This window comes from Nymphalis io, chromosome 21 (genome assembly GCF_905147045.1).
Source record: "Nymphalis io chromosome 21, ilAglIoxx1.1, whole genome shotgun sequence".
NCBI lineage: Eukaryota > Metazoa > Arthropoda > Insecta > Lepidoptera > Nymphalidae > Nymphalis > Nymphalis io.
In genome coordinates this window covers 8,164,507-8,189,385 of record NC_065908.1, presented here as the reverse complement: position 1 = coordinate 8,189,385, position 24,879 = coordinate 8,164,507, and the positions used below count along the sequence as shown (strand labels likewise).

At 34.2% G+C, this 24,879-nt stretch overlaps 1 protein-coding gene across 3 annotated transcripts; it reads right to left on the bottom strand.

The window, feature by feature from the left end:
• Positions 1-867: 867 nt before the first annotated feature.
• Positions 868-23,952, bottom strand: LOC126776790 (uncharacterized). Of its 3 annotated transcripts, XM_050499566.1 has the most exons (15): positions 23,699-23,952; positions 23,245-23,444; positions 20,824-21,465; positions 20,633-20,713; positions 19,256-19,417; positions 18,760-18,879; positions 16,465-16,494; positions 15,838-15,888; positions 14,862-14,960; positions 14,030-14,080; positions 12,886-12,969; positions 12,102-12,152; positions 11,177-11,266; positions 10,389-10,439; positions 868-2,068 (listed from the first exon to the last, which is right to left on the bottom strand). In XM_050499566.1, exons 1-15 carry the CDS (start codon positions 23,776-23,778, stop codon positions 2,001-2,003), a joined length of 1,860 nt encoding a protein of 619 aa, XP_050355523.1. In that variant the 5' UTR covers positions 23,779-23,952; the 3' UTR covers positions 868-2,000. The 3 variants fall into 3 exon arrangements, with proteins under 3 accessions (XP_050355523.1, XP_050355524.1, XP_050355525.1); XM_050499567.1 differs by lacking the exon at positions 16,465-16,494; XM_050499568.1 differs by lacking the exon at positions 20,633-20,713.
• Positions 23,953-24,879: the final 927 nt, after the last annotated feature.

Sequence of the window (24,879 nt, the reverse complement as noted above, 5' to 3'; positions counted from 1 at the left end):
TTCTTTTAGGTTGTGCTTGCAAAAATATTTTGTACTACGTAAATAATTGATTTTTTCTATACTGTCACACCAGTGGCGTTGCTAGGTGGACAAGAGCCCCGGTGCATAAGGAAAGAATCGGGCCCTCATCCCCTCTTTCCGCGTAGCTTGAACTTATACTGGCCTTCAAAATTATAGATAGGAACAAGTATAGGAAACAGTGAGTTCAACTTATCCCTAGTAGGCTAAATCCATACCTCGTCTCTATGAGGGGTAGAATCCCTGTGTTTAATAGAAGAAAATGGGTATAAATAAACAACGACGCACATGACAATATAGAATATTTATTATACAGATGAGATCAATAAAGGAAAAAAAAAAACGATTTTTAACAGAATTCCCCGTCCAATTCACAATTTCTTGCGCGCTTTAATTTTTGCGAATTCGTCTATAATTTCACTCAAATCCAAGTTTGACGCCGCCTTAAAACGTACAGTCACAATTACAAAATACACTTCCAGGATAAATTTTTTTTAGATAAAAAATAAAACAATAAATCAACCCATAACTATGTTATTTATTGTAACATTTCATTTATAATTGTTAGGTAAGGGGTTGTTATAAAAAAACTAGTCTATTCCTTACGAAATTTAACTAAAATCGATTCAGTGTTCTAACCGTGAAAGCGTTAAAGACAGAGTTACTTTCGCATTTATAATTTTATTATAGATATCGATGCTTGTTATTTCGTATGTGGATCGTCATTTAGTAAATCGATTGAATAAAATAAAATAGTAATATCTTGGTATCATGCACTTTATTTCATAATGTTACATATTTATCGAGAAGACATTTATAGTACATTATACCCATCAGATAGGTAGCATAGTATACTTTGGTGCAATACAATTATGGAATATTATCATTAATAGTATATTTAAAATAAGTACTACATCACTAAGTAAAATATGTCAAAATTAACAATTTAGCAAAAAAACGACATATTTATACTTATATATATAAAATACTTTGCGACTATTTAATAGTACATTTGTAAAAAATTAAGTATAAAATTATACATAATAGGAATTAACAATTTATAGTTTTAAATACACAATTATCAAGAATAATAATTCATTGAAAAGTTTACCCGCATCGTCGGATAATAGGACATATTCACATTGTCTTTCAGATAAGTTCTATTATTAATGTAAACAAATATGTGATCACTAGTGTTCAAAATCCTCAGTGCTAATTTACCCTAAAGTTGATTAAAAGATATAAGGTGTTACAACCTCGAAAAACTGTAATTTATGTGTGCATCAGAATGACCACAAAGTCACGTTAAAAAAATTTATAATTATTATTTAAACTATTATTAATTTAAAATATTCATTAAATATTAAGTACTAATTAATACCTTTGGTTAAATATTTGGTAATTTTAATTAAAAAATCAAGATGATCGGCCATTTATGATTAGCACGTTGCACAATCATTTAGTACTTACTTACTAGACCAATAGACAAAAAACATAAAATAATTAAAAAAAAAAAAATTATCAATAAAATCAGTCATGTCATTCCGATGCACGGTAATATATAATGAGTAGACAATCAGATAAATATTCTTAACTACTAAGTACGCATGAAAAAACTTTTTGGTAGATTTTCGTAAATGAATAATTTATATTTAAGTTGTAACATGATTACGGTATCTTTCTATTCTCATTGGACACGTTTAGTGCGTACGTCAAGTACGTGGACAGGAAACGTTATTCTAATATTTTCCTCCTTATTCACTATTCTTTTTTAATCAGTTATAAATGCCATCGATGTAAATTATAAAAAATAAAGTATTTTCAATACAATTTAAGATAAAAATAATAATCATAATTGTAATATGCTGGAATGATCCTCAGCTTACTTTAAGCGTTAAGTTAAATATTGCAATACGACAAAATTATAATTATATGATGTCATGTAGTTTTTTTTGGAACATTAAAATATTTTATAACATAAATTAATATAGTCGGCAAATATGACAATTATGAGCACAAAGCGGATTGCGACCTGGGGGGTGGGAATTACCTGAAACAGTTTTTTTTTTTAAAATCAATTTAGTAAATAAAAGCATGTTAAAATATCACAACTCAATTTATGTTTATAAAAAAATTATATCAATATTAAATTTATGAAAGTAATCTGGTACAAAACAAAGCCCTAAGGGACTCATTAATTATGCTGTATGTAAAACATTATACAAGAGAGTTTTACCTACAATTAAAATTTACCTATTATTTTTTAATCAATATCTGGAATCCATCTTGAGTCAAGCTCCGGTCTTTCAGCCTTAAATCAGCTTTTCTTGTTTCCTCTTCGTTAGTGGCGCTCCTTTATTATTGTTTTAATCTTTGTTACCTTGGTTTCGCATCGGGTGTCGTTTGTCATTATAGCACTCATGATGCACCAGATAAAACTTACCTGGATTCCGGATATTGATTAAAAAATAATAAGTAAGTTTTAATTTTAGGTTAAACTCTATATTATTTGTTTTGTATCTATAAATAAATCTTGAGTAAAGTGTTTGTTATCACCTGGGGTTAGTAAAATTAATGTAACTTTATTGACGCTATAATATGTAGAAATAAGAATATCCATGTCAAAATAAAATGCATTTATGATTTTAAAAATGCATTCAATGTTATTAAATATAATTATTTTCATATTTACAACATTAAGTTACAAATGACAAAGCTATAGTTCATCAATTAATTCACAGGATCAAATAAATTTGATAATGATACTGATTCATTAGGTTTAAAGGGGCTTTTATCAATTAGAATTCTTTGATAGTAATTTTGAATTGTATGAACCGTTTTCCAGTTACTATTTGCAAGATACGGTCTAAATAAAAAAAATTCTGAATAATTTAGGGAGGCCACTGCTGATCTCACTAAAGTTGCCTCGATATTAGCATCCTTTAATAGAGATTTTACCCAGCCAGCAATTATAGTTCTGGATGCAGGTTTAGCTATACCTCTTGCTGTGATAAACAAATTATTAATGTTTTCTCTTCGACTTAAGGACAATTGTAACAATTTTATTATCGACAAAATACAACATTTAATTTTATCAGGGTGTTCTTTAAGTTTCCATCCAGATTATCTAGGTAAAAGTCAGTTTTAGAACCAAAAGCGGACTAGAAGGCTATGACAGAATTTTCATCAATTAAACTATTACTGTCAGTTCGTAATAAAGTAAGGTCTACGACCTGATGTTGATAATAATAGGATGGTAATATTTCGAGATACCTGATAAAGGTTATTTTTATCTGGACTATGAGTACTTATTTATTTCAACAATATTTTCGGATTCCAAATTGGTGATTTTGATTGTTTTGGGCGGGCAACTGGTATAAATTTAACCATATGTTTTATAAAGAAATTTGAAGGTGAATCTATATTAGAATTTCAATGGGTAAATGTCATAACAGATTTGAGTACTAAAATAGTTCTATATGCAAGACCTAACATCACAGTTTAGATGTGCTAGATAACGAGCAACTTGTTCAACACTAGGATACTTATAACTTATTAAATGAGAAACACACTACTTCTTGCATCTATGCCACGCTGGTTTATAGGTGTTGGTAGCAGAACTTCGCCAGCTTGATATCAGTAGGCTCCGTTTCTGATCATTCCCCTCTGTTAACAAATCTTGCCAACCGAAATAACCATGCTACCAGGTTCAAACCCCAAATTTATGGTGGGTGTTGTCCTGTTCTCGTATCTATTAATGTCTGTTCCAAGTCTGGAATCGGATAACAAGCTCGTAGTGCTCTGCGTTGTACATCCGCTTTCCAAAACACCTTGTTCCATTTCGGCGCAATTAATATGTACTGTCCGCTGGATTGATTCAGGTGTTAAAGGACTCTGGGAATGAGGATTGGTGGTGGACATAACCATCCCAGCCTGTAAAGACAATCGTGATAAAACGCATTGTGATGTTTTGCGCATTTGACCTGCACATCTATTGATACATACGTGCGCCGTATTTGACGCAAAAAGATCCACATCCAGTGTTCCCCACATTTGAAATATAAGTGACGTTGCTTTCGTTGTCAGACGCCACTCGGGACGAGTCTTTTGCCGTGACAAGGCTTCTACTTAAGACATTGAAACGATCCGGTAAGTGTCGAGCTATAAGATGTATGTTCAGTTTGTCTAAAATCGAAAGGAGTTGTCGAGTCTGTTGGATTTAGTGCCACCCTCTTTGTTTAAGTACGAGACTACAGTATGATTATCTGTTTGGAGAAGTATCTGTGCATTGTTTAGTTGACGTTTCTCGTGTGCTCTCGCTGAGTACACGGCAAATATTTCTTTTGTGTTGTCATGCCAGGCCAATTGTTTTTTTCTCCCATGTCCCCGCTACATTTTTGTCCCCGAGTTGTGCAACCCAGCCTACGTCGGATGCGTCTGTGGTGAGTAGATGGGTTATTAGGTTCATATGTATTTGCATCGAGTTACTCACGTTCGCATACTACCATTGTATCTTCTCTTGAACTGGTTGAGGAATATTTATTACACGGTAAGGAGGGTTCTTTGGCAACTGCCGACTGAAAAATTGCATTGTTCGACAGTGAGGCCGACCTCTTCGAGTCACGAATGTTGCAAAGTTTAATCTCCCCATTAGCGTTTGATACTGTTTGAGGAATTACTTGCATTTTTGTAACTGCTGTCGAAGTGCATTGCGTAGCGTTATACACTTCGACATCGACAGGGACATTGCATTGCGTTTTGTGACCCACATTATGCCGAGAAACTCGAGGCATTATGTTGGAGTCAGCACTGACTTGCTGTTATTGATGGACCAGGCCATTAATTGCATGATCATTATAGTGAAAGCTATATCTTCTTGCAATTGGTGTTAGGACTTGTTTGCTATTAGAAAATCGTCCAAATAAACTACGCACCTGATGTCGTGACTTCTCAGCAGTTCTGTTACTCAGTTGGCTCTAGAGGCTCTAGAGTTTTTGGCGCTGACGACAGGCCGAATGGTAGACAAGTCATTTGATATAGCTGATGCTGGTATGGATTGTGATGGTAATTGAACCTTAGGAAAGAGTGATATTGTTGAGCGATAGGTACATGGAAGTCGGCTTGGTTCAAGTCCAGTTTTATTATCCAATCTTAATACTGGAGAAAAGTGGGAATGCGGAAATGACTGAATGGATGAAATGGTTTTGTTTTTACGAACCTGTTTAATTGTTTTAAGTTGAAGGCTTTTTCTTTTTGCTTAAAACGATTGTCGCCCTGAATATTTCGGTTTCCTTGATGGGATGGACGAGAAGGATGTTTTGCTATTTCCATGTTTTCCTCTTTCCGTAGAATTATTTAACGAAAAATAAAAATTATCGTCTGGTCTTTTACTTGTAGACTAGTACATACTGTAGGTTTTTGATTATAGTAAAAGTTTTCTTTTAAATAAGACTGCGGCGCCGATCTTACAGATGAAATCAATTTTTCTACGCCCCCAACTCGTTGAAGGTAGTTTTGAATTTGATCTTCGTCAAAAAAGAGATTTTGAACTTGGAGGTATCTTATGCATTACATTACGATGATATTTTTCGGGAATTTGACGTAAGATGGCGTCTCGTTTTAAATGAATTAATTCAACTCGCCTGCCACAACTATTTGAAACAAATCATCACTCACTTTACTATAGGCGGATTCTTTTGAAAATAACGATTCTATTTTTTCAAACAATGTATTAGCAGTTAATGTAGGTTTGGAATCATTTGCTCAATCTGCTAATGTTTGTAAGGTGGTCTATAATTTATCTTTTTGAGAAAGTAAAGCGTTAGTTTAACCTGCAAAGATAGTCCAGTAAATAGGAACGAGGGTGGTCTCTATATCATTATGGCTTCAAAACATTTTAATTCGTCATTCACGTTAAGTTTAATAAAACCAGGGGTAGTTAAGTATTTCTTTTGTGTATCCGTAAAACGTATAGTTCCGTTTCCTTTCTTGACTTACAGTTTCCGAATCCTTTCTTGACTTTTGTCTTTTTGTCGGAATAGTATCATTGTCAGGAGATGTATCACTTTTTTCGCTGTCTGAATCCGTTGAGGAACGTAACCGTTTTCGAGATGTAGAATATTCGATAACACACTGATTCAAAATTTTCATTCTCCATTATTACAAAGAGGCTTAATATAACTTTGAAGACTATTTATTTATTTAATATTATTATTATTACTTTTTTTCAGCCTTTTGCTGTCCACTGCTGGACGAAAGCTTCCCCCATAGAACGCCAACTATCCCCATCTTGGGCAGTCCGCATTCATCCCGAACCTGCCACCTTTTTTAAATCGTCGGTCCACCTTCGGATCGGACGGCGTGAAAAACCAACGCTATAATGACAAACGTCACCCGATGCGAAACCAAGGTAACTAAGATTAAAACAATAATAAAGGAGCGCCACTAACGAAGAGGAAACAAGAAAAGCTGATTTAAGGCTGAAAGACCGGAGCTTTATTCAAGATGGATTCCGGATATTGATACAAAGCAAATAATAGTTGTAATCGACAAATAAGATCTGAGACTTGTACAAGATATAAATATATGATTATTATTTGACAAATGTTATATATCATGTCAAATGCACTTTTATCTGGTTTACAAATCGTTCGTTAGTATTCTATAATTTTTTATCTATTTTCAAAATTCATTGATTACTAAAATAATGCCTGAAGGTATTCTCTGCCAGTCAACCTTGGCAAAGAATCCGCGAAGGCGCTAATTAGTAAATTATATTATCAACAGTACACAAAAATACACATACATATATATAAAACTATACACACATACATATGTAATATGCTACAAAATATATAGAGCTATTATATAAAAGGGGGGTAAGGGGGAGAACGACAATACTATCTAGTCGACCCCAAACGCCAACCTCGCCTGCCCGTGGTGCCCCCTGCTAGATAATTGACGAGGCTCTGGCGACCGAGCTGTGGCGGTATAACCACTAAGACCTGGCTGGGTAACCTGACAGAAGAGGCTTCAACAGCCTGGGGATACAAATAATCTCCAAAAGGTTTGGTGCAGAAGGCAAGGGGAAACCACTGCAACTATCCTTCCCAAGAAAATCAACATGAAACTACGAACAGAGAGAACACGATTGCCATGCGACCCGCGTAGGAACCGGCGCCGTTCTGCGTCCGGGGCAGGCGGTGTGAAATATGTTACCGGCCACGGGGTAGCAGGGAACCAGGCTCCCCATGGAAATTCAGCAACTGGAACGTATAACAAGCTACGCCAAATCCAAACAATAGGGACATGGAATGTGCGCGGACTACTCAGCCCTGGGAAATTTACTATCTTGGAAAAGGAGATAGTCAGATGCGGTCTTAACATCTGTGGACTCAGTGCAACCCACTGGAAAGGCAACGGCTATTTCGTCACTGATTCCCACACCGTATACTTTTCTGGAAATGACACCAGCAGCCAGAATGGAGTAGCTCTATTAGTACCTGTCCACAAGAGGAACTGTGTGATTGAACACTTTGAAGCAGTGAATGACAGAATATTAAGCGTCAAAGTTAAAGCATTACCAGTGAATCTGAACATCATGCAATATATGCCCCTACTAGCAGTGCAAGTGAAGAGGACATTGAGAGATTCTATTCTGAAATAGAAACTTCCATCGCTAAAGTACCTAATAGAGAAACTCTAATAATACTGGGCGACTTCAATGCAAAAATTGGAGAAAATTTTCACCAGCCTGGACATTGTGTGGGCAAATTTGGACTTGGAACACGCAACGAAAGAGGAGAACGTCTCATACAGTTTGCAAATGAAAATGACCTGGTGATAGCCAGCCTTTTCCAGCACCATCCTCGCAGGCTATACACTTGGACATCGCCAGATGGTAAATATCGATGGTAAATCAAATAGATTATATCCTAATTAGATCGCGATGGAAAACATCAATTAGAAATGCCCATACATTAACCGGGGCAGATTGTGGATCTGACCACCAACTTCTAATTTCAAAGTTTAAATTAAAGTTAAAAGCGGCTCGAAGTCACCAAAAACAGAGAAGAATTGAAGTTCAGGACAACTCAAAGTTTTACGCTGCTGCAAAACAGAATTGGGTAGAATGGGCGAATGCAGACTTTACAGAGGAGACGCCTGAGAGGTTGTGGGACCGAACCAAAAAACTAATAATAGAGTCTGCTTCGGTCTGCGGATCATCAGCTGCAACATGCAAGCGACAACACTGGATGTCAGATAATACCTTAGAACTAGTTGAACGGAGACGCACGCTAAAGTCAACAGGTGCAGGCATTGGCGACATAAACAAACTGTCAGCACAAATTCAGGCAGGTGACAGGAAGTATTATAATGCCTATCTCTGCAAAATATGTGAGGAAATCGATGCTCATGCAAATAGACATGAGTCCAGAGATCTCTATCATAAAATCCATCACAAAGACACTTCCTTCCAAGACCTGGGCCATTGAAGATAGTGATGGTAGAGTGGTCAATGAGCTAAACCATATAACTGACGTTTGGAAGCGATACTGCCAGTCCTTGTTCCAGGACAACCAGTCGAAAAACTTTCCTGATACAGAGCCCGGAAATGAAAACCAAGAGCCAGACATTCTTCGATCGGAAGTAAAAGCCGCCATTATGCATCTAAAGAAGGGGAAAGCCACAGGAAGAGATGCTATACCGATATAAGAGCCTAAGGCGACATAGGTGTCAATATCTTCCACAACATATGCAACAAGATATAGCATTCAGGAACATGGCCTACAGAATGGTCTCACACGGTTTTCATTCCTTTGCACAAGAAGGGTTCAACTAAGAAGTGTAGCAACTACCGCCTTATAGCCCTCATATCTCATGCTAGTAAAATTTTACTACACATACTCAATGAACGACTGAAGAACTTTCTGTCCAAGGAAATTGCACCAGAACACGCCGGTTTTGTAAAAGGAAGGGGTACACGTGAACAGATCCTCATTGTTCGCCAGATAATAGAGAAGGCACGAGAGTTTAACAAGCCTACCTATATTTGCTTTGTTGACTTCTCAAAGGCATTTGACTCAGTCAAATGGCCCAGACTATGAAGGGTGTTACTGGACATGGGTACACCGAAACACTTAGTTCATCTTCTTATACGTCTTTACGAAGATGGGACTGCATCCGTGCGGACGGATGATGTTTTATCTGAAGACTTTCATGCCAGCGCTGGAGTTCGCCAAGGATGCATAATATCACCTCTCTTGTTCAATGCTTACACAGAACTGGTAATGCGCATTGCGCTTGAGGACTGGAGTGACGGTGTTGCAGTTGGTGGGCGCAAGATTACGAATTTGCGCTATGCCGACGACACGACCCTGTTTGCGTCTGACGCGGTTCATATGGAAGAATTGCTTCTTAAAATGGAGCGCGTATGCCAAGAATTCGGATTAAAGCTTAACCGCAGTAAAACGAAGATGATGATTGTAGACCGGGCGAAAAACAACTCGCCCGAGATCACTCAGATTGCGAACTGTGAGGTCGTCCAATCCTATATACTATATCTGGGAGCTTTAATATCGAATAATGGCGGATGCGTAGATGAGGTCAAGCGACGTATGGCAATTACAAGAACTGCAATGGAGAGGCTGAAGAAAATATGGAGGAACTTCTGTACATTACCAAAGCAACCAAGATCCGGCTCGTACAAACGCTTGTTTTCCCCATATTTCTATACGCTGCGGAGACGTGGTTTCGTGGACCGAATTTCGCACCAATATCTCCATTCTTCAAGAACTCGGCATCAAACAGCGTCTTTCGGCGCTGATTCGAAAGCGCATATTAACATTTTTTGGACACGTCTCCCGGCAAGGAAATGATTCCATTGAACGCCTTGTTATTCAAGGCAAGGTGGATGCCATCAGACCACGTGGAAGGACGCCCATGCGATGGATCGACCAAATAAAAACAACTGTTGGCGGTCCTTTGCATGAATGCACGAGGCTTACCACTGACAGGGGCATATGGCGCAGGCTCGTGATAACATCTGCGCCGAATAATTTATAATACTTCATGGCGACCACGACCGCTCTGACAAGAGTGACACGACGAAGAAGAAGAATTATATAATCTACCAGTTTTAGCCCGCGGCTTATCCAACATATCAGGGGGATAGGTGTTATGTGTTTAAAGTACCCTATGTCCTTCCTTGGGGTTCACGCTTGCTTCATACCAAATTTCATCAAAATCGGTTCAGTGTTTTAGCCGAGAAAGCGTAACAGATAGACAGAGTTACTTTCGCATTCATAATATTATAGTATAGTTATGATAATTTTTTTTCATACTTTATTTCAAGCTAGTGTAGAACTTACCATTTATGGAAATCGGTTTATTGATGTTTATATTTGTGGTGCACAGCTTTTCTGCAAACATAAAAAAATAATTTATGTTTAAGCAAAATAACTAAATTTTACATTATAATTAGTTTTTTTTAAAATATAAACAGTAATTAAAAAATTTTGTTTTAAGTAATAAATATATTAGTTTGTAATTTTTTTTTTATAGAATAGGTAGGCGGAAGAGCAAATGGCCCATTTGATAGTAAGTGGTCACCAACGCCCATAGACATTGACATTGTAAGAAATGTTAACCGTGGCTTACATCGCCAATGCGCCACCAACCTTGGGAGCTAAGATGTTATATCCCTTGTGCCTGTAATAACACTGGCTCAACTCGACCTTCAATCGAAACAAAACAAGTACTGTTGTTTTGCGGTAGAATATCTGATGAGTGGGTGGTACCTACCCAGACGTTCTTGCACAAAGCCCTACCACCAGTGAATATATATATTAAACAAAATACAAAAATCTAAAATTTTATTTAATTTAATAAAAAATAAAAGTTATTTGGAATGAGTTAGTTTGCTGGATCAATCTTGAACATATAAAATAATTACTACGAACAAATAAAGGAAATATTTACGAGCAGACAGGCACAAGGGACATAACATCTTAGTTCCCAAGGTTGGTGGCGTATTAGTGATGGAAGCGATGGTTAACATTTCTTGCAATGCCAACGTCTATGGGCGTTGGTGACCATTTAATAACAGTTGGCTCATCAGCCCGTCCGCCTAACTATATTATAAAAAAAAGTAACTTACCCAATGCGTTTGTCGTGATTGGTGCGTTGAAGGATCCAAAAGTAGTCGCCTGCGTTGGGTTAATGCCGAATTTGAATGTATTGGAGCTCCCTGAAAATATGATCACTTAATTTGTTCTCATCTATATATGCAGAAGCAGCCTGTGAATGTCCCACAGCTGGGCTAAGGCCTCCTCTCCTTTTGAGGAGAAGTTTGAGCTTATTCCAGCAAGCTGCTCCAATGCGGTTTGGTGGAATAGACATGTGGCAGAATTTCAGTGAAATTAGACACATGCAGGTTTTCCTTCACCGTCAAGCACGAGATGAATTATAAACACAAATTAAGCACATGTAAATTCAGTGGTGCTTGCCCGGGTTTGAACCCACGATCATCGGTTAAGCGTTCTCGCGTTCTAACCGTTGTTCCATCTCATTTTTATATAACTATACACGAACCTTTGTAATTTTGACGATTACAAAATTAGAAACGAGGATGGAAATATTTTTTTTTGTGACGTATGTCATGTTTAGATATATTGAAAAAATAATACGTGTGTAAAATATTAATTAAAAACATATAACAATAAATTTAAAATATGAATTTTTTAAGGAATGGTAACTTATTATTGATTTCATAATGTTATTTATTTTATTTTTTACTATTGCATAATAGTGATCATGTTTTTTTTTTCTTTTTTTTTAATTTAATTTCTTAAATTTTTTAAATACTCACTTATGTTTTGCTACTTCTTTTTTTAAATATGTGTCTTTAATATTATATAATATGTATTATATAGATTTAACTTTGGAAACTACTGTTGGTTAAGTTTTATTAATATTCCTTAATTTATTTACAAGAATTATACAATTTGTTTCAAAAATATAGAAATAAATAAATAAAATGTAAGTGTGTATATACATACTACTTACAAATAAAACTCACTCACCGGACAAATTTATTGGTTTTCTGACAGTTATATTTGTAGTTGACAGCGAACCTGAGAATTTAAAAATATATTTATTAAAATTTTTAAAGATAAATTATTAAGATATACAAATGTATCAAGCATGTTTTGTGACGTCATCATCTTTGCACCTTCATCCGTCCATTGAAGTTTTAAGAAATTTCAACTTTAAGGGTTTATCCCATAATTTTGTATGAATTTAAAGTAATAAAAAGGCAGGACTGACATCTAGTTACGTATATCATACTGTGTAATTCAACCGTTTTGAATTAACTGAACACGTTACTGGCCAGTAAATGGTTATAACGAATTTTAGTAATTTATATATTAAGTTAATTTTATTAAGAAGTAGTCCGAGGCTTTAACATAACTAGACTTACAACATAACTTTATCATAATTACGTATTTAATATAGGTATACAGAAACGTAACAGCCTGTGGATGTCCCACTGCTGGGCTAAGGCCTCCTCTCCCTTTTTGAGGAGAAGGTATACAGCTTATTCCACCACGCTGCTCCAATGCGGGTTGGTAGAATACACATGTGACATAATTTCAATGAAATTAGACACATGCAGGTTTCCTCGCGATGTTTTCCTTCACCGTCAAGCACGAGATGAATTATAATCACAAATTAAGCACATGAAAATTCAGTGGTGCTTACCGGGTTTGTACTCACGATCATCGGTTAAGATTCACGCGTTCTAACCACTTGGCCATCTCGGCTTTTTTATATATAGGTATATGTATAGATATAATTCAAGCTTACCGTTAGATGATGTAGTAGTGACCGGCACGCCAAACACTGTCTGTGTCGGCTGGGAGTTGGATTGGACACCAAACGCCTTTTGTTCTTTAAACACACGAAAATATACATACATTGGAGATCATATATACATATAAAATTTATAATTCATTCGCCTTTATTTAGAATCAGTGGAATTTGTTAATTGATTGGATATAATAATTTGAAAGACAATTTTGTCCCGGTCGACGTTCTTGCCTGATTGTGTATATCCCATTGTTGAAAGTAAATGTATGTTTTAATGGTGTCAGTGTCTATTAAACTCAAACACATATACCGACATCATTTTACACAGAAGACATAACAAGGGCAAGGAGATAAACATCAGTTTTCTCATTTGTAAAAACAGGAGAATGTCGAGAAAAACTCAATTCGATATTATTTTCCAGATTTAATTCTCTCGGGACAGGAGCGGATTAAGTCTGCAATAAGTCCCGGGACCCAAACCCTAGCGCATATACAAAGACAGCGGTATTTTGCAAGTATAATTATATATTTATTTGTCACTGAATATTTATTTGTTTGTGTCTTATGCGTTCCTAAATCATTCGTCCGATTGTGTCGAATCTTCGTAAAGTTTTTTGTGATGCAATCAATGTACTGCACACTGATTGCATCACAAAAACGTTATACGCGTCAAATTTTATCGATTGATAAGTAACGCAGAAGATCCCTGCAAGTTGGTCCCTTATGATGATCATGACCCTTAGTCACAAGGTTTCAACAATTCGGAAGAAATCGTTTTAAAAGATACAACGCGGCATTTAGCTACTATATAATTTTTACAACTAGAGTAAAAAAAAATCTCTTTCCTAAATTTTAAGCCCGCGACAAAACATTATACCTTAGTAGTAAGTAGTAGCAGTAACAGCCTGTAAATGTCCCACTGCTGGGCTAAGGCCTCCTCTCCCTATTTGAGAAGGCTTGGAGCTTATTCCACCGCGCTGCTCCAATGCGGATTGGTGGAATACACATGTGGCAGAATTTCGATGAAATTAGACACATGCAGGTTTCCTCACGATGTTTTCCTTCACCGAAAAGCACGAGATGAATTATAAATAGAAATTATACATTATACCTTAATGCAAATTAATTAATATAAACTTACCCGTTATCGTGATAGGTTGGTGAATCGTTATATTCGTTGAACTTAATTTTGCTGCAAATAGATATTGAACGATTAAAATGTATATATTTTAATTTGACGAGCCGGTTGGCGTGGTTGGTAGAACACTTGCCTTTCACTCCGAAGGTTGTGGGTTCGATTCCCACCCAGGACAGACATTTGTGTGCATGAACAGGTCTGTTTGTCTTGAGCCTGGGTGTAATTATCTATATAAGTATGTATTTACAAAAAAAAAAGTAGTATATGTAGTATATCAGTTGTCTGGTTTCCATAGCACAAGCTCTGTACAAGCTTAATTTGGGATCAGATGGCCGTGTGTGAAAAATGTCCCAGGATATTATTATTATTATTTATTATTATATATATTTTTTAAATAATGATACATTATTACTAAAAGCCGTAATTATAGTTTTAGTATTACTTTCGACTTTTAAGCCAATTGGAAAATTATTGTCTTCAATATACAATTCGATTTAAATGCATTACAAAGCAGACAAAGCTACCGCTTGTTTATGTAAGTCAGTAATAGCCTGTGAAGGTTCACTGCTGGGCTAACGCCTCTTCTTCCTTTTTGAGGAGAAGGTTTGGAGCTTATTGCACCCAAAAACCCAATAACTTTTTATTTGCCCGACCTGGGAATTGAGCCCTGGACCTCCGGGCTTTACCTCAAGCCACTAGATTAACGAGGCAGTTATATCTTACAATGTAAATAAAGGTAGCAAACTGATCAGTCTTCAGTAGGAAGACTGGGAAATTACGATTAAATAAAAATAAAAAAAAACTTTAAACTATTTGTATTAATGAAAAAACTCACCGGGACCGTTGGGATTACAGTTGAATGGATTATCGAACATTCCACGAGACAAACTCGGATATAACCAGCTATTACTTATTCCGAGATTGTCATTGTAACCTATTAATAAAAAAAAAACAATATTAATGAAACTTTAAATAATTCATGCCCTAAATACACATACGATTATTTATTAATATCATATGAATCACTAATTATAACTTGATAAAATCTAATTAGACTTTAAAATTTTAATTTTAGGTAATTAGAATATTATATTGACATTGACAAAAATATTTTAAAAATTAGTAAAATTATAGGCAGAAATTAAATAAATGTATATGATATTTGATGATATAGCATGTGAATAATAAAGTCGCTTCACTCTCAACGCTATTCCATTTATATCACTGGCGTCGATGGTTTTATACAAGTTTAATATATTTGATATTTATATGACTTATTATTCGAGAAATTGTTCGCGGATTTAAGTAACGGGGAGGTGTATAGTGAGACTTTGTCCATCCATGCATACTGCAGGCACTAGTTATTCTTTTATATGTTTGTAAATTTACAAGCATTGTACATAATTATGTACAATAAAGGAATAATAAATAAATAAATTGTCAGTCGGTTATCAATTATCCTGCGTTGCATAATACCCCGCCCAAAGTCGGTAGCAGCGAAAGGACCCTATACAATAAATTTTTAATAATAAATTTATTTATTCTCTCCCACAGACAATAATGTTTACATATATAAATACAGTTTACAATTATATATATATATATATATATATATATATATATATATATATATATGTATATATATACAGTTATACGTGGGAGACAGGAGCCCAAACTAGGTTGCCCTTAACTAAGGGGATATCCCTATATCTGCTATATACATAAAGACCTTTCCAAACTTGCTCAGTTAAAATCAAACACACATACATATGTACATAAAGGTTTAATATAATGTATTTATATATACGCACCTGTTATCACGATCGGTTCATCAATGTTTATATTTGTAGTGCCCAGCTTGACTGCAAGCGGAAATGTTTTTTATTTCAATTTGAAATACACATAAAGATAATTATAACGATAGAAATAAACATTATTAATTAAATGCAGAAATAAACATTAATAATTAAAATTAAATTACTGGTGGTAGGGCTTTGTGCAAGCTCGTCTGGGTAGGTACCACCCACTCATCAGATATTCTACCGCAAAACAGCAATACTTGATATTGTTGTGTTCCGGTTTGAAGGGTGAGTGAGCCAGTGTAATTACAGGCACAAGGGACATAAAATCTTAGTTCCCAAGGTTGGTGGCGCATTGGATATGTAAGCGATGGTTGACATTTCTTACAATGCCAATGTCTAAGAGCGTTGGTGACCACTTACCATCAGGTGGGCCATATGCTCGTCCGCCTTCCTATTCTATAAAAAAAAAAAGCAAAAATAATAATAATAATAATAACAACTTAACATATTTAATAAGAAATAGAATAAATAAGACTAACGAAATAAATTGAAACAAATGTAAAAGCGATGCAATTAAATTGGAAGTTTTGGAACTATCTACGGAAAAATACGAGACGACATTACATCTTTTTTTACCTTGGTTGCCTTTCTGTGCCGTTGTTTCTTCTGGATAAAATAGGAAATGTATGTATTATTTATTTTAATAAATAAATAAACAAATAATAAATACATGTGCTGACGAATTGGAGGGCGTTAGTCGCTACGACACAGTATTATTTGTGTTTATAATTCATCTCATGCTTGACGGTGAAGGAAAACACCGTGAGGAAACCTGCATGTGTCTGATTTCATTGAAATTCTGCCACGCGTGTATTCCACCAACCCGCATTGGAGCAGCGTGGTGGAATAAGCTCCAAACCTTCTCCTCAAAAAGGGAGAGGAGGCCTTAGCCCAGCAGTGGGACATTCACAGGCTGTTATTGTTACTATGGTATTATACTATTGTAGTTATTAACGTATATATTGTTTATAATATGTATAAATTGTTCGAAATAAATAAATATTTATATATGGACGGGATATGCACGACGTACCCCATGGTAACAATGACGAGTCACACGAACTCCATGGTGACTACTATTGAAATTTTAGACTATAACCTTACAGTGGCGAGTCCATAATGGACGGGGTTGGCCACCCTTCTTACGGTGAATGAATTGTTAAATCCGTTACAGAGTTTATGGACAACAAACAAGCAAATATTTTCTGTTATTATATATATTTAATATTATTAATTTAGATATGTAGTTCACATAAAAAATGAACGCTAACTTTAAAATTAAAAATTAATTTAACGCGCTTTCCGTAGATCAAAGTTCTCTATTACACTTTTCGATTTGTAACATTAACTTGAGTTATATCATAAGGTATTTGAATTTAATTATAACCACGAATAATTTATATATTTAACTAGAAACCGACAGACGTAGTGTCTGTGTATCGTTAATATTATCATTAGGATCGACTTAACGATGTGATAGTAAATCGCCTGCAGCGCCATCTATACAAAGATACGATAAATAATGATAATAATAATAATGGTGGTAGGGCTTTGTGCAAGCTCGTCTGGGTAGGTACCACCCACTCATCAGATATTCTACCGCAAAACAGCAATACTTGATATTGTTGTGTTCCGGTTTGAAGAGTGAGTGAGCCAGTGTAATTACAGGCACAAGGGACATATAATCTTAGTTCCCAAGGTTGGTGGCGCATTGGCTATAAGCGATGGTTGACATTTCTTACAATGCCAATGTCTAAGGGCGTTTGGTGACCACTTACCATCAGGTGGCCCATATGCTCGTCCACCTTCCTATTCTATAAAAAAATAAATAAATAAATAAATAACTTTATTCACCAAAAAAGAAACAAAGACAATAAAATTAAGGTACAAAACCATAAAAAAATGAGTTAACAATATCATAATTTGGTGAAAAGGTCGTAGTCTCAGCTAGGCTGCTTTTCAGTCTACGCCTTGTACATATGCTGCCAACACAAACGCTACATTCAGTGCAGTATAAGTTTATGCATATCATAAAGTATATCCATGCGAATTTAAATCAATGTTTATGTCACCAGTTACAAATACGTATTCATATTTTGGTGTTAAAAATGATAGATGGTCATCTAGCGTAGATAAAAATGTGCTAAAACTAAATTTGGGAGGTCGACAGATGACTTCTACAGCAATATCTATGATAAAAACTTTCGTCACGAAATAATACATATATATGACAAATTTCAACGTCGAATGTTGTCTATTAATCTCAAGCATTATATAAAAATATGTATATAATTAAACTTAATCAAATGTTTTTAAATAATATATGAAGATAAATATAATGTTTTGATATTCACGTTTATCTATATCTGACGAGCCGGTTGGCGTGGTTGGTGGATGCTTGCCTTTCACGCCGAAGGTTGTGGGTTCGATTCCCACCCAGGACAGATATATGTCTGTTTGTCCTGAGTCTGGGTGTAATTATCTATAAAAGTATGTATTTACAAAAGAAAAATAGTACATGTAGTAATCAGTTGTCTGGTTTCCATAGTACAAGCTCTGTACGAGCTTAATTTGGGATCAGATGGCCGTGTGTGAAAAATGTCCCAGGATATTATTATTGTTATATTATATATTATCATAAAGATAATGTTGAGGTATTATTGTATTCTTGTAATTTAAGGATTATTGAAATTTCCCTTAATACTAGTTTCACCCTTGCCACGTGTGAGAGGGGGAGGAGGTAGATATGTATGTCCTTGTCTGTACCTCTGACATGTACGTGTGTGAACGAGACGCCAAATCACTTTCGCGTTTATTATTTGTATAGAGTCTACACGGCGTTTCTATTTAGCAGAATATAATTTGACTCACCATCATTGTTTGCGTTATTTCCAAAATTATTTGGAGCGAAGGGCCTTTGAAAAGGCTGTGTATTATTCAATCCGGATTGATTCCAATAATTTCTCGTCGTTGAGGAACCAAATTGTGCACCTGTAAAAAAATTGAGCGAATTGTAGCACATTTCTTTCATCTTCAAAATAAACAAACCATAGACACATCCCTTTCTGTAATCACTGATTTAACAATTGAAAGAAAGAGACAGCATTGTTTAAATAAACACCCCATAAGCATGCTGTTAAGCTATTATAAATATGTAGTAAAATACAAATATCAAAAAGGATTAATTTGAAAAAAAAAATGAATTAGATTAATCTTAAATTCAAAAACCAATAGTCAATTGCTTCATAAATACTATATACGGCCTCTACATTTTTATAACATAATTTAAAATATAATATTGTATATATTATATTTAATTTTAATTGAAATTGTTAGAGTATGTATGGTATGTCTAACTCATAAATACCTGCGTTATTTGGCATGGCAGATGAAGCGCCCGCAAAAGTTTGATTATTCGCCGTATTTGTTCCGAAACTTTGATTATTCTGAGCTCCAAAGACTTGATTATAAGCTGCTTCATAAGCCTGAGCATTTGCTGCATTTTGTGCAGACATGGAACTAAATATTCCTAAAAACGAAGCTATTAAGAATACGACCAAAGAGATGTATTATTATTATTTCAATAGTGTGCCAGCGGTTTCACTCGCGTATAACTTAAAGAAGTCACTAAGAGCAGACTTATAATATTTCAGTATATACAAAATTTTTAGTTTTGTTTTTTTTGCCGCACCCGGATCACAGGGCACATAAGTGGCCATGAGAAAAACAGCATTCCCTTAAATCTGTTCCGACATACTTGAATATCTTTCCCTGTGTTTTATTTATTGTGACTGCAGACGATACCTTCACAAGAAATTGTGTCCTTTTAAAACTAAAACGTAAATCTGTTTTTTTTTTTAAATAATTACTTTTTTTTTATTTGGTATTTTTAAGGGTCTCTATAGGCAGCCTATATTTCGGCCCTATCGTTACACGCTAAATTTAAATGAATACTTACTATCAACTAACTTTAACAAGAATTTAACAAAACCATGAAAAAAATAATATGCGGCGACGAAACTAAATACCAATTAATCTATAAACTTTAACTTACAAAATTATTTACAAACCGAAAACAAATACTTTTGTGTCTCATATTTTCAAACAAACTACTCAACTTGTTGTAATATGTCAAAAGTATAAAAAGTGTCTATGGTTTTATCTCGATATCTTTGGTATGAATTAATGCCATGTTTATAAAAACGACTTTACAAATAATGCATTATTTTAGAACAAATTTGATTACCACACAAAAGTTTACAGTGAGTCAACATTAAAAGATAGACATACATCTTACGCGTGGTATTTAATATGATTGATCATATGGATCCGAGTACATTTTACAGACTATCATTTATTACCGTAACGTTTCAACCAATTCAACTGTTGAGTTATTTTAAGGCATTTTTATCGAATGAATGTTCGACGTGATTCTTTAAATTGACATAACTCTATTATTTCTGAACCGATTCAAGTAAAACAAACACTTAATTTAAAGTGAAGTCAGCCACAATACATTAGTGTACCGCACCCAAATACGTTAAGCCGTTTCTAAGATTAGCGCGCACAAACGCACAGATAAACAAACAAAAATTCTAACAATCATTGTTTTTATGTCGATTGCGTCGATAAAGCCCCGCGATAATAGTTTTCTCATATATCTTCCATGTACAAACAGCGATCAGTTGCATTTTAATTATATGTATAGATGTTATATTTAAAATTGAATTGAAGTTACGAGCACCTGCGACACCTGCTGTTCCAGGAGCGAACCCTGATTGTTGAATGTTTGTTGCGTTCGGCGCAGACATGGAACCAAATCCACCTACAAAAACGCCTAATTAGAATACGACCACAGCGTTATATTTATTACGACACTATACATTATACTTGAAATTAAATTCGGTGTGTATTCTACATATAAGTCATACATACCTGCGGTACCTGCAGTTCCGGCTGAAGCGGCTCCCATTTGTTGAGTATTTGTTGCATTTGCAGACATTGCACGAAATGCAACTCCAAAAGCATTATTGTCATTAGTTGTTCCGAAATTCTGATTATTTGCAACTCCAAAACTTTGATTCGTAGCTGTTCCAAACGTGCGACTATTTGTTGTGTTTGAAGCTGTCATGGAAGCAAATCCACTTCCAGAAACGGTATTGTTATTAGTTGTTACGGAGTTCTGATCTTTTCCTGTTCCGACAGTTTGAGTGTTAGTTGTATCTGGTGCAGATGTGGTACCAGAGGCACCTCTCACTGCGGCATTGGTATTATTTGCTCCGAAATTCTGACTCGATAATCCTAAATGCCGATATGGGATTCCATAGCTGTGACTTTGTATTCCATAAATCTGATTTGCTATTCCAAGAGAGTTTGCTGTATTTGGAACGTAAATGTAACCAAATGCAGCTCCAAAAGCAGGATTATTAGTTGCTCCGAACTTCTGATTATTGGTTGACCCAAAAGTTTGAATATTATTAGCTGCTTGTAAGGTCTGATTATTAGCTGTTGCAGGAGCAATAGCTGCAGGGGTTGTCGTTACAGTGCCAAAAACAGATGATGAAGTCACTGAAGTTTCTGGATAAGCCATAAAAGATTACGAATAATTTATTAGTAAAATCAAAAATGTCTTATTGATTATACAAATTAATAAATAAAAAAAAATCTCTAATTTTCATTCTTTTGACCCATTAATAATCAAAAAAAGTCATATTAATGCTTCCTTTATTTTTCTTATGTCGAATTTCGGTTACGTTACATCCACCGGTGGGGAAAAATAAACGTACAAATGGAAATAATTGTTGTTAGAGAAAAGCAAAAAGCGATATGATAAAGCAAAATTTTAAAGAATGTTTAATGGGAATATTATTTTAGCAGATTATGTCTGTGTGTGTGTAATATCCGTATTGATTGATGTTTCAAAATTTTCCAAGTCAATTACATGAAGTATTTTCCTGAATGTTATTTTCCATCTGTGTCCTCTTATTATGAATAAAATCACTAAGATAATTATAGAAACGTAAATCTCTAATACAATTCAATAACAAATCACTAGCACAAATCTCATTCTAATCCGAGGATTATAATAACATTGCTTTTTATATTGCACTCAACAATTTCGAAAACAATTACATAAACGATAAATAAATATGTACAGTAGAATCCGTTTACAATGATATCGAAGGGAAGTGACAATGACGTCATCTACGCGGACCTCATAAAAAAGCTTGCTCTGCAAAGGACACCTCCGATTTTTTGATATATTTTTTAGGTTTTACTTTTATACAGAAAAATATACATATAGAATATATCTTTTATAAAAAAAAGGAAAAACAAACATGAATTGACACAAAACAAACAAATTAAAAACATAGATTAAAAATTGTTATACAATAATTAACTTTTTTGTACATAAAAACGCATCAAACGTCATCCCAGATAATGGGGTGGAGATGATCAGGAAAATGAGCAAAAATGTTCTTGTTGCTAACATTTCTTACAACTTACAACTTTTCTTAATAATGATTTAATTAGTAACATGTCAGTATATGCAAAATCATTATATACAATATATGTTATTCGCATTTTTCGCATTGCAATTTCAATTATGAAATCGTTCAGATTAGGCGGTTAGTCAATATAGGCAGTCATAATAAATGGATTCGACTTTATCTTATATTATTATTATTTTTAAATGGGTCAAAAGAAAACTTAAATGCATATTTGGAATTTTGAAATTTATGAAAAATAATTTGCACATAAACACTTAATTTATATGAAAAGTCTAGGATTATTTTTATGGGTTCATAGTTAAATACAAAAATAAATTGACCATTTCAAACTAAAATAATTCCTTGCAAAACAATATGACACCAAGTGGCAACATGCATTAATTTCATCAGTAAGATGTTTTGAAGATAATTATGAATAAAGAAAAAATATTAAGGTGCAATAACTACCCATGTACCAATGTCACCTAGACTGCATATGCAATAAATGTTTAACATTGAAAGTGTTATATATTAAACAAAATACAAAAATCTAAAATTTTATTTAATTTAATAAAAAATAAAAGTTATTTGGAATGAGTTAGTTTGCTGGATCAATCTTGAAAATATAAAATAATTACTACGAACAAATAAAGGAAATATTTTTGAATGAGTGAATCATTCAAAAATATTTCACAAAATTAAATAAAACTGTTGTTGCATCACATTGCTAAATCCTTAGTTTTGATATTTGGAATTAAAGTTAACTTAACTACTTTATATGTTTATTATATCATTTTAATTATAACTGTTTTATTTTAAATTTAGTAGTAGTTAGAGCATGGATCTATTTTTAAATCATAAATACCTGCGGTAGTTCCCGCTGTTGCAGCTGTTGTCTTTGCAGCTGTCTTGGACCATAATATGTTTCCACAAGTTTCATTATTATTAGCTTTTAAAGTTTCATTATTATTAGCCCCAAATGTTGTGGTGTTTGTTTCCAATGTCTGATTAACTGTAGTTTCAGGAGATTGAGTCGTTTCAGTAGCAACAGGTGACTTCATTGATCTGTCAGGACAATTTGACAACGGTTGTATTAAATTATTAACAGGTAAAACTGACCCTGAACTGAAATTTATCATTAAATTATACTACTTTCTTCAATATTAAAGGTAAATAATATAAAATGCACTTGAAGTTTTCCATTGAGTATGTTAGTTTTTTTTTTTGTTTAGTATTAATTGCTTCTGTTATATTTTCATATAATTTTATGAAAGTTATTTTATGATTGTAAATATTTTGTATGTGTTCGGTTTACTTACTTCTGATTATCGAAAACTACTCCAGAGTCATCGGATGTCTCCGAAGCATTGGCTTGATCTGGCTTGATCCCAAAAGACATCTTCAAAATTACTTGATTTTTTATTGTTTGACACTGTTATTATTACAATTTTTGCTATTTTTTTTTTATGGAAAGAATTTTTTTTTTTATTACTTAAGATTGAGCTACATGCTCAGTGAGCACTGAGTATATAAGTGAAAGCAAAAATTTGTTAATGCTAAGTTGATAAATAAAGATTACTAAATAATAAAAGATAAATATAATACTGTTAAGAATAATTGGGCGGCACAAATTTTAATTTTGAATCTGTAGTTTTAATATTTTACTCTATATTAACACAATATCCGATATATTACTTTTTTAGAAAACACTTTTATATATATTAAGCTAAGCGCTTAAATGTATCAAATTAACTCCGAATTCTTGTTGAATAAATATAATATCACCTATCAATAACAAGTGGAGACTCGATTATCGAGCGAATGATCAAACAGCCGCTTTTAAGCATGCGCAGATAATATTAATACGGAGAGTATGCGCAGAGTATAACCGCCTACAGAAGAAGAGACTTATCGTTAGCTATAAGCTATATGTACAAACATTACAATATATAAACATAATATATATATATATATATATATATTGGGATTCGATTTTGTTCTAAAACTATTTTGACATTGACGTAATTCAAAATATAGGAGAGATGGCCACAGACTATAAAGTGCAGACGTAAGAACTTAAGAAGTATCTTTGTGTATAAAAACTGTCCCTAAAAATGTATTTTAATTGCAAATGGGCCACCTGATTGTGTATGGTCAGCGCGGCCAGTAGATATTGGCACTGTAAAACATACTAACCATCCCCTTCTACCTTGAAAACTATTTAAGATGTTGTGTACCTTGAGCCTGTATTAAACTGGCTCGTTCACTATTCAAGCCGGAACACTACTATCGATAAATTGTACCGAATATTACTGTTCTGTTAACGGCAGAATATGCAATATGTGGGTGGTACCTACATAAATAGGCTTAAAGGTTCTTACATCAAGTATAAAGCTTAGATGGCGTGGTGGAACTAGAGGGTTAATTTTGTAGGCCTAATACTAGTTGGAGTAAAACGGAATGAGAGAGAATGTTACCCTTCCATCTTTAAAAAAACTTT

Bases quoted from the DNA above. Each gene is read 5' to 3' on its own strand.
- LOC126776790 (XM_050499566.1), bottom strand. From the start codon at position 23,778: ATGTCTTTTGGGATCAAGCCAGATCAAGCCAATGCTTCGGAGACATCC. The intron at 18,880-19,255 runs GTATTTATGAGT...ATTTTTTTACAG, and splicing joins TGCCATGCCAAATAACGCAG to GTGCACAATTTGGTTCCTCA. The intron at 14,081-14,861 runs GTGAGTTTTTTC...ATCTATTTGCAG, and splicing joins CTGTAATCCCAACGGTCCCG to CAAAATTAAGTTCAACGAAT.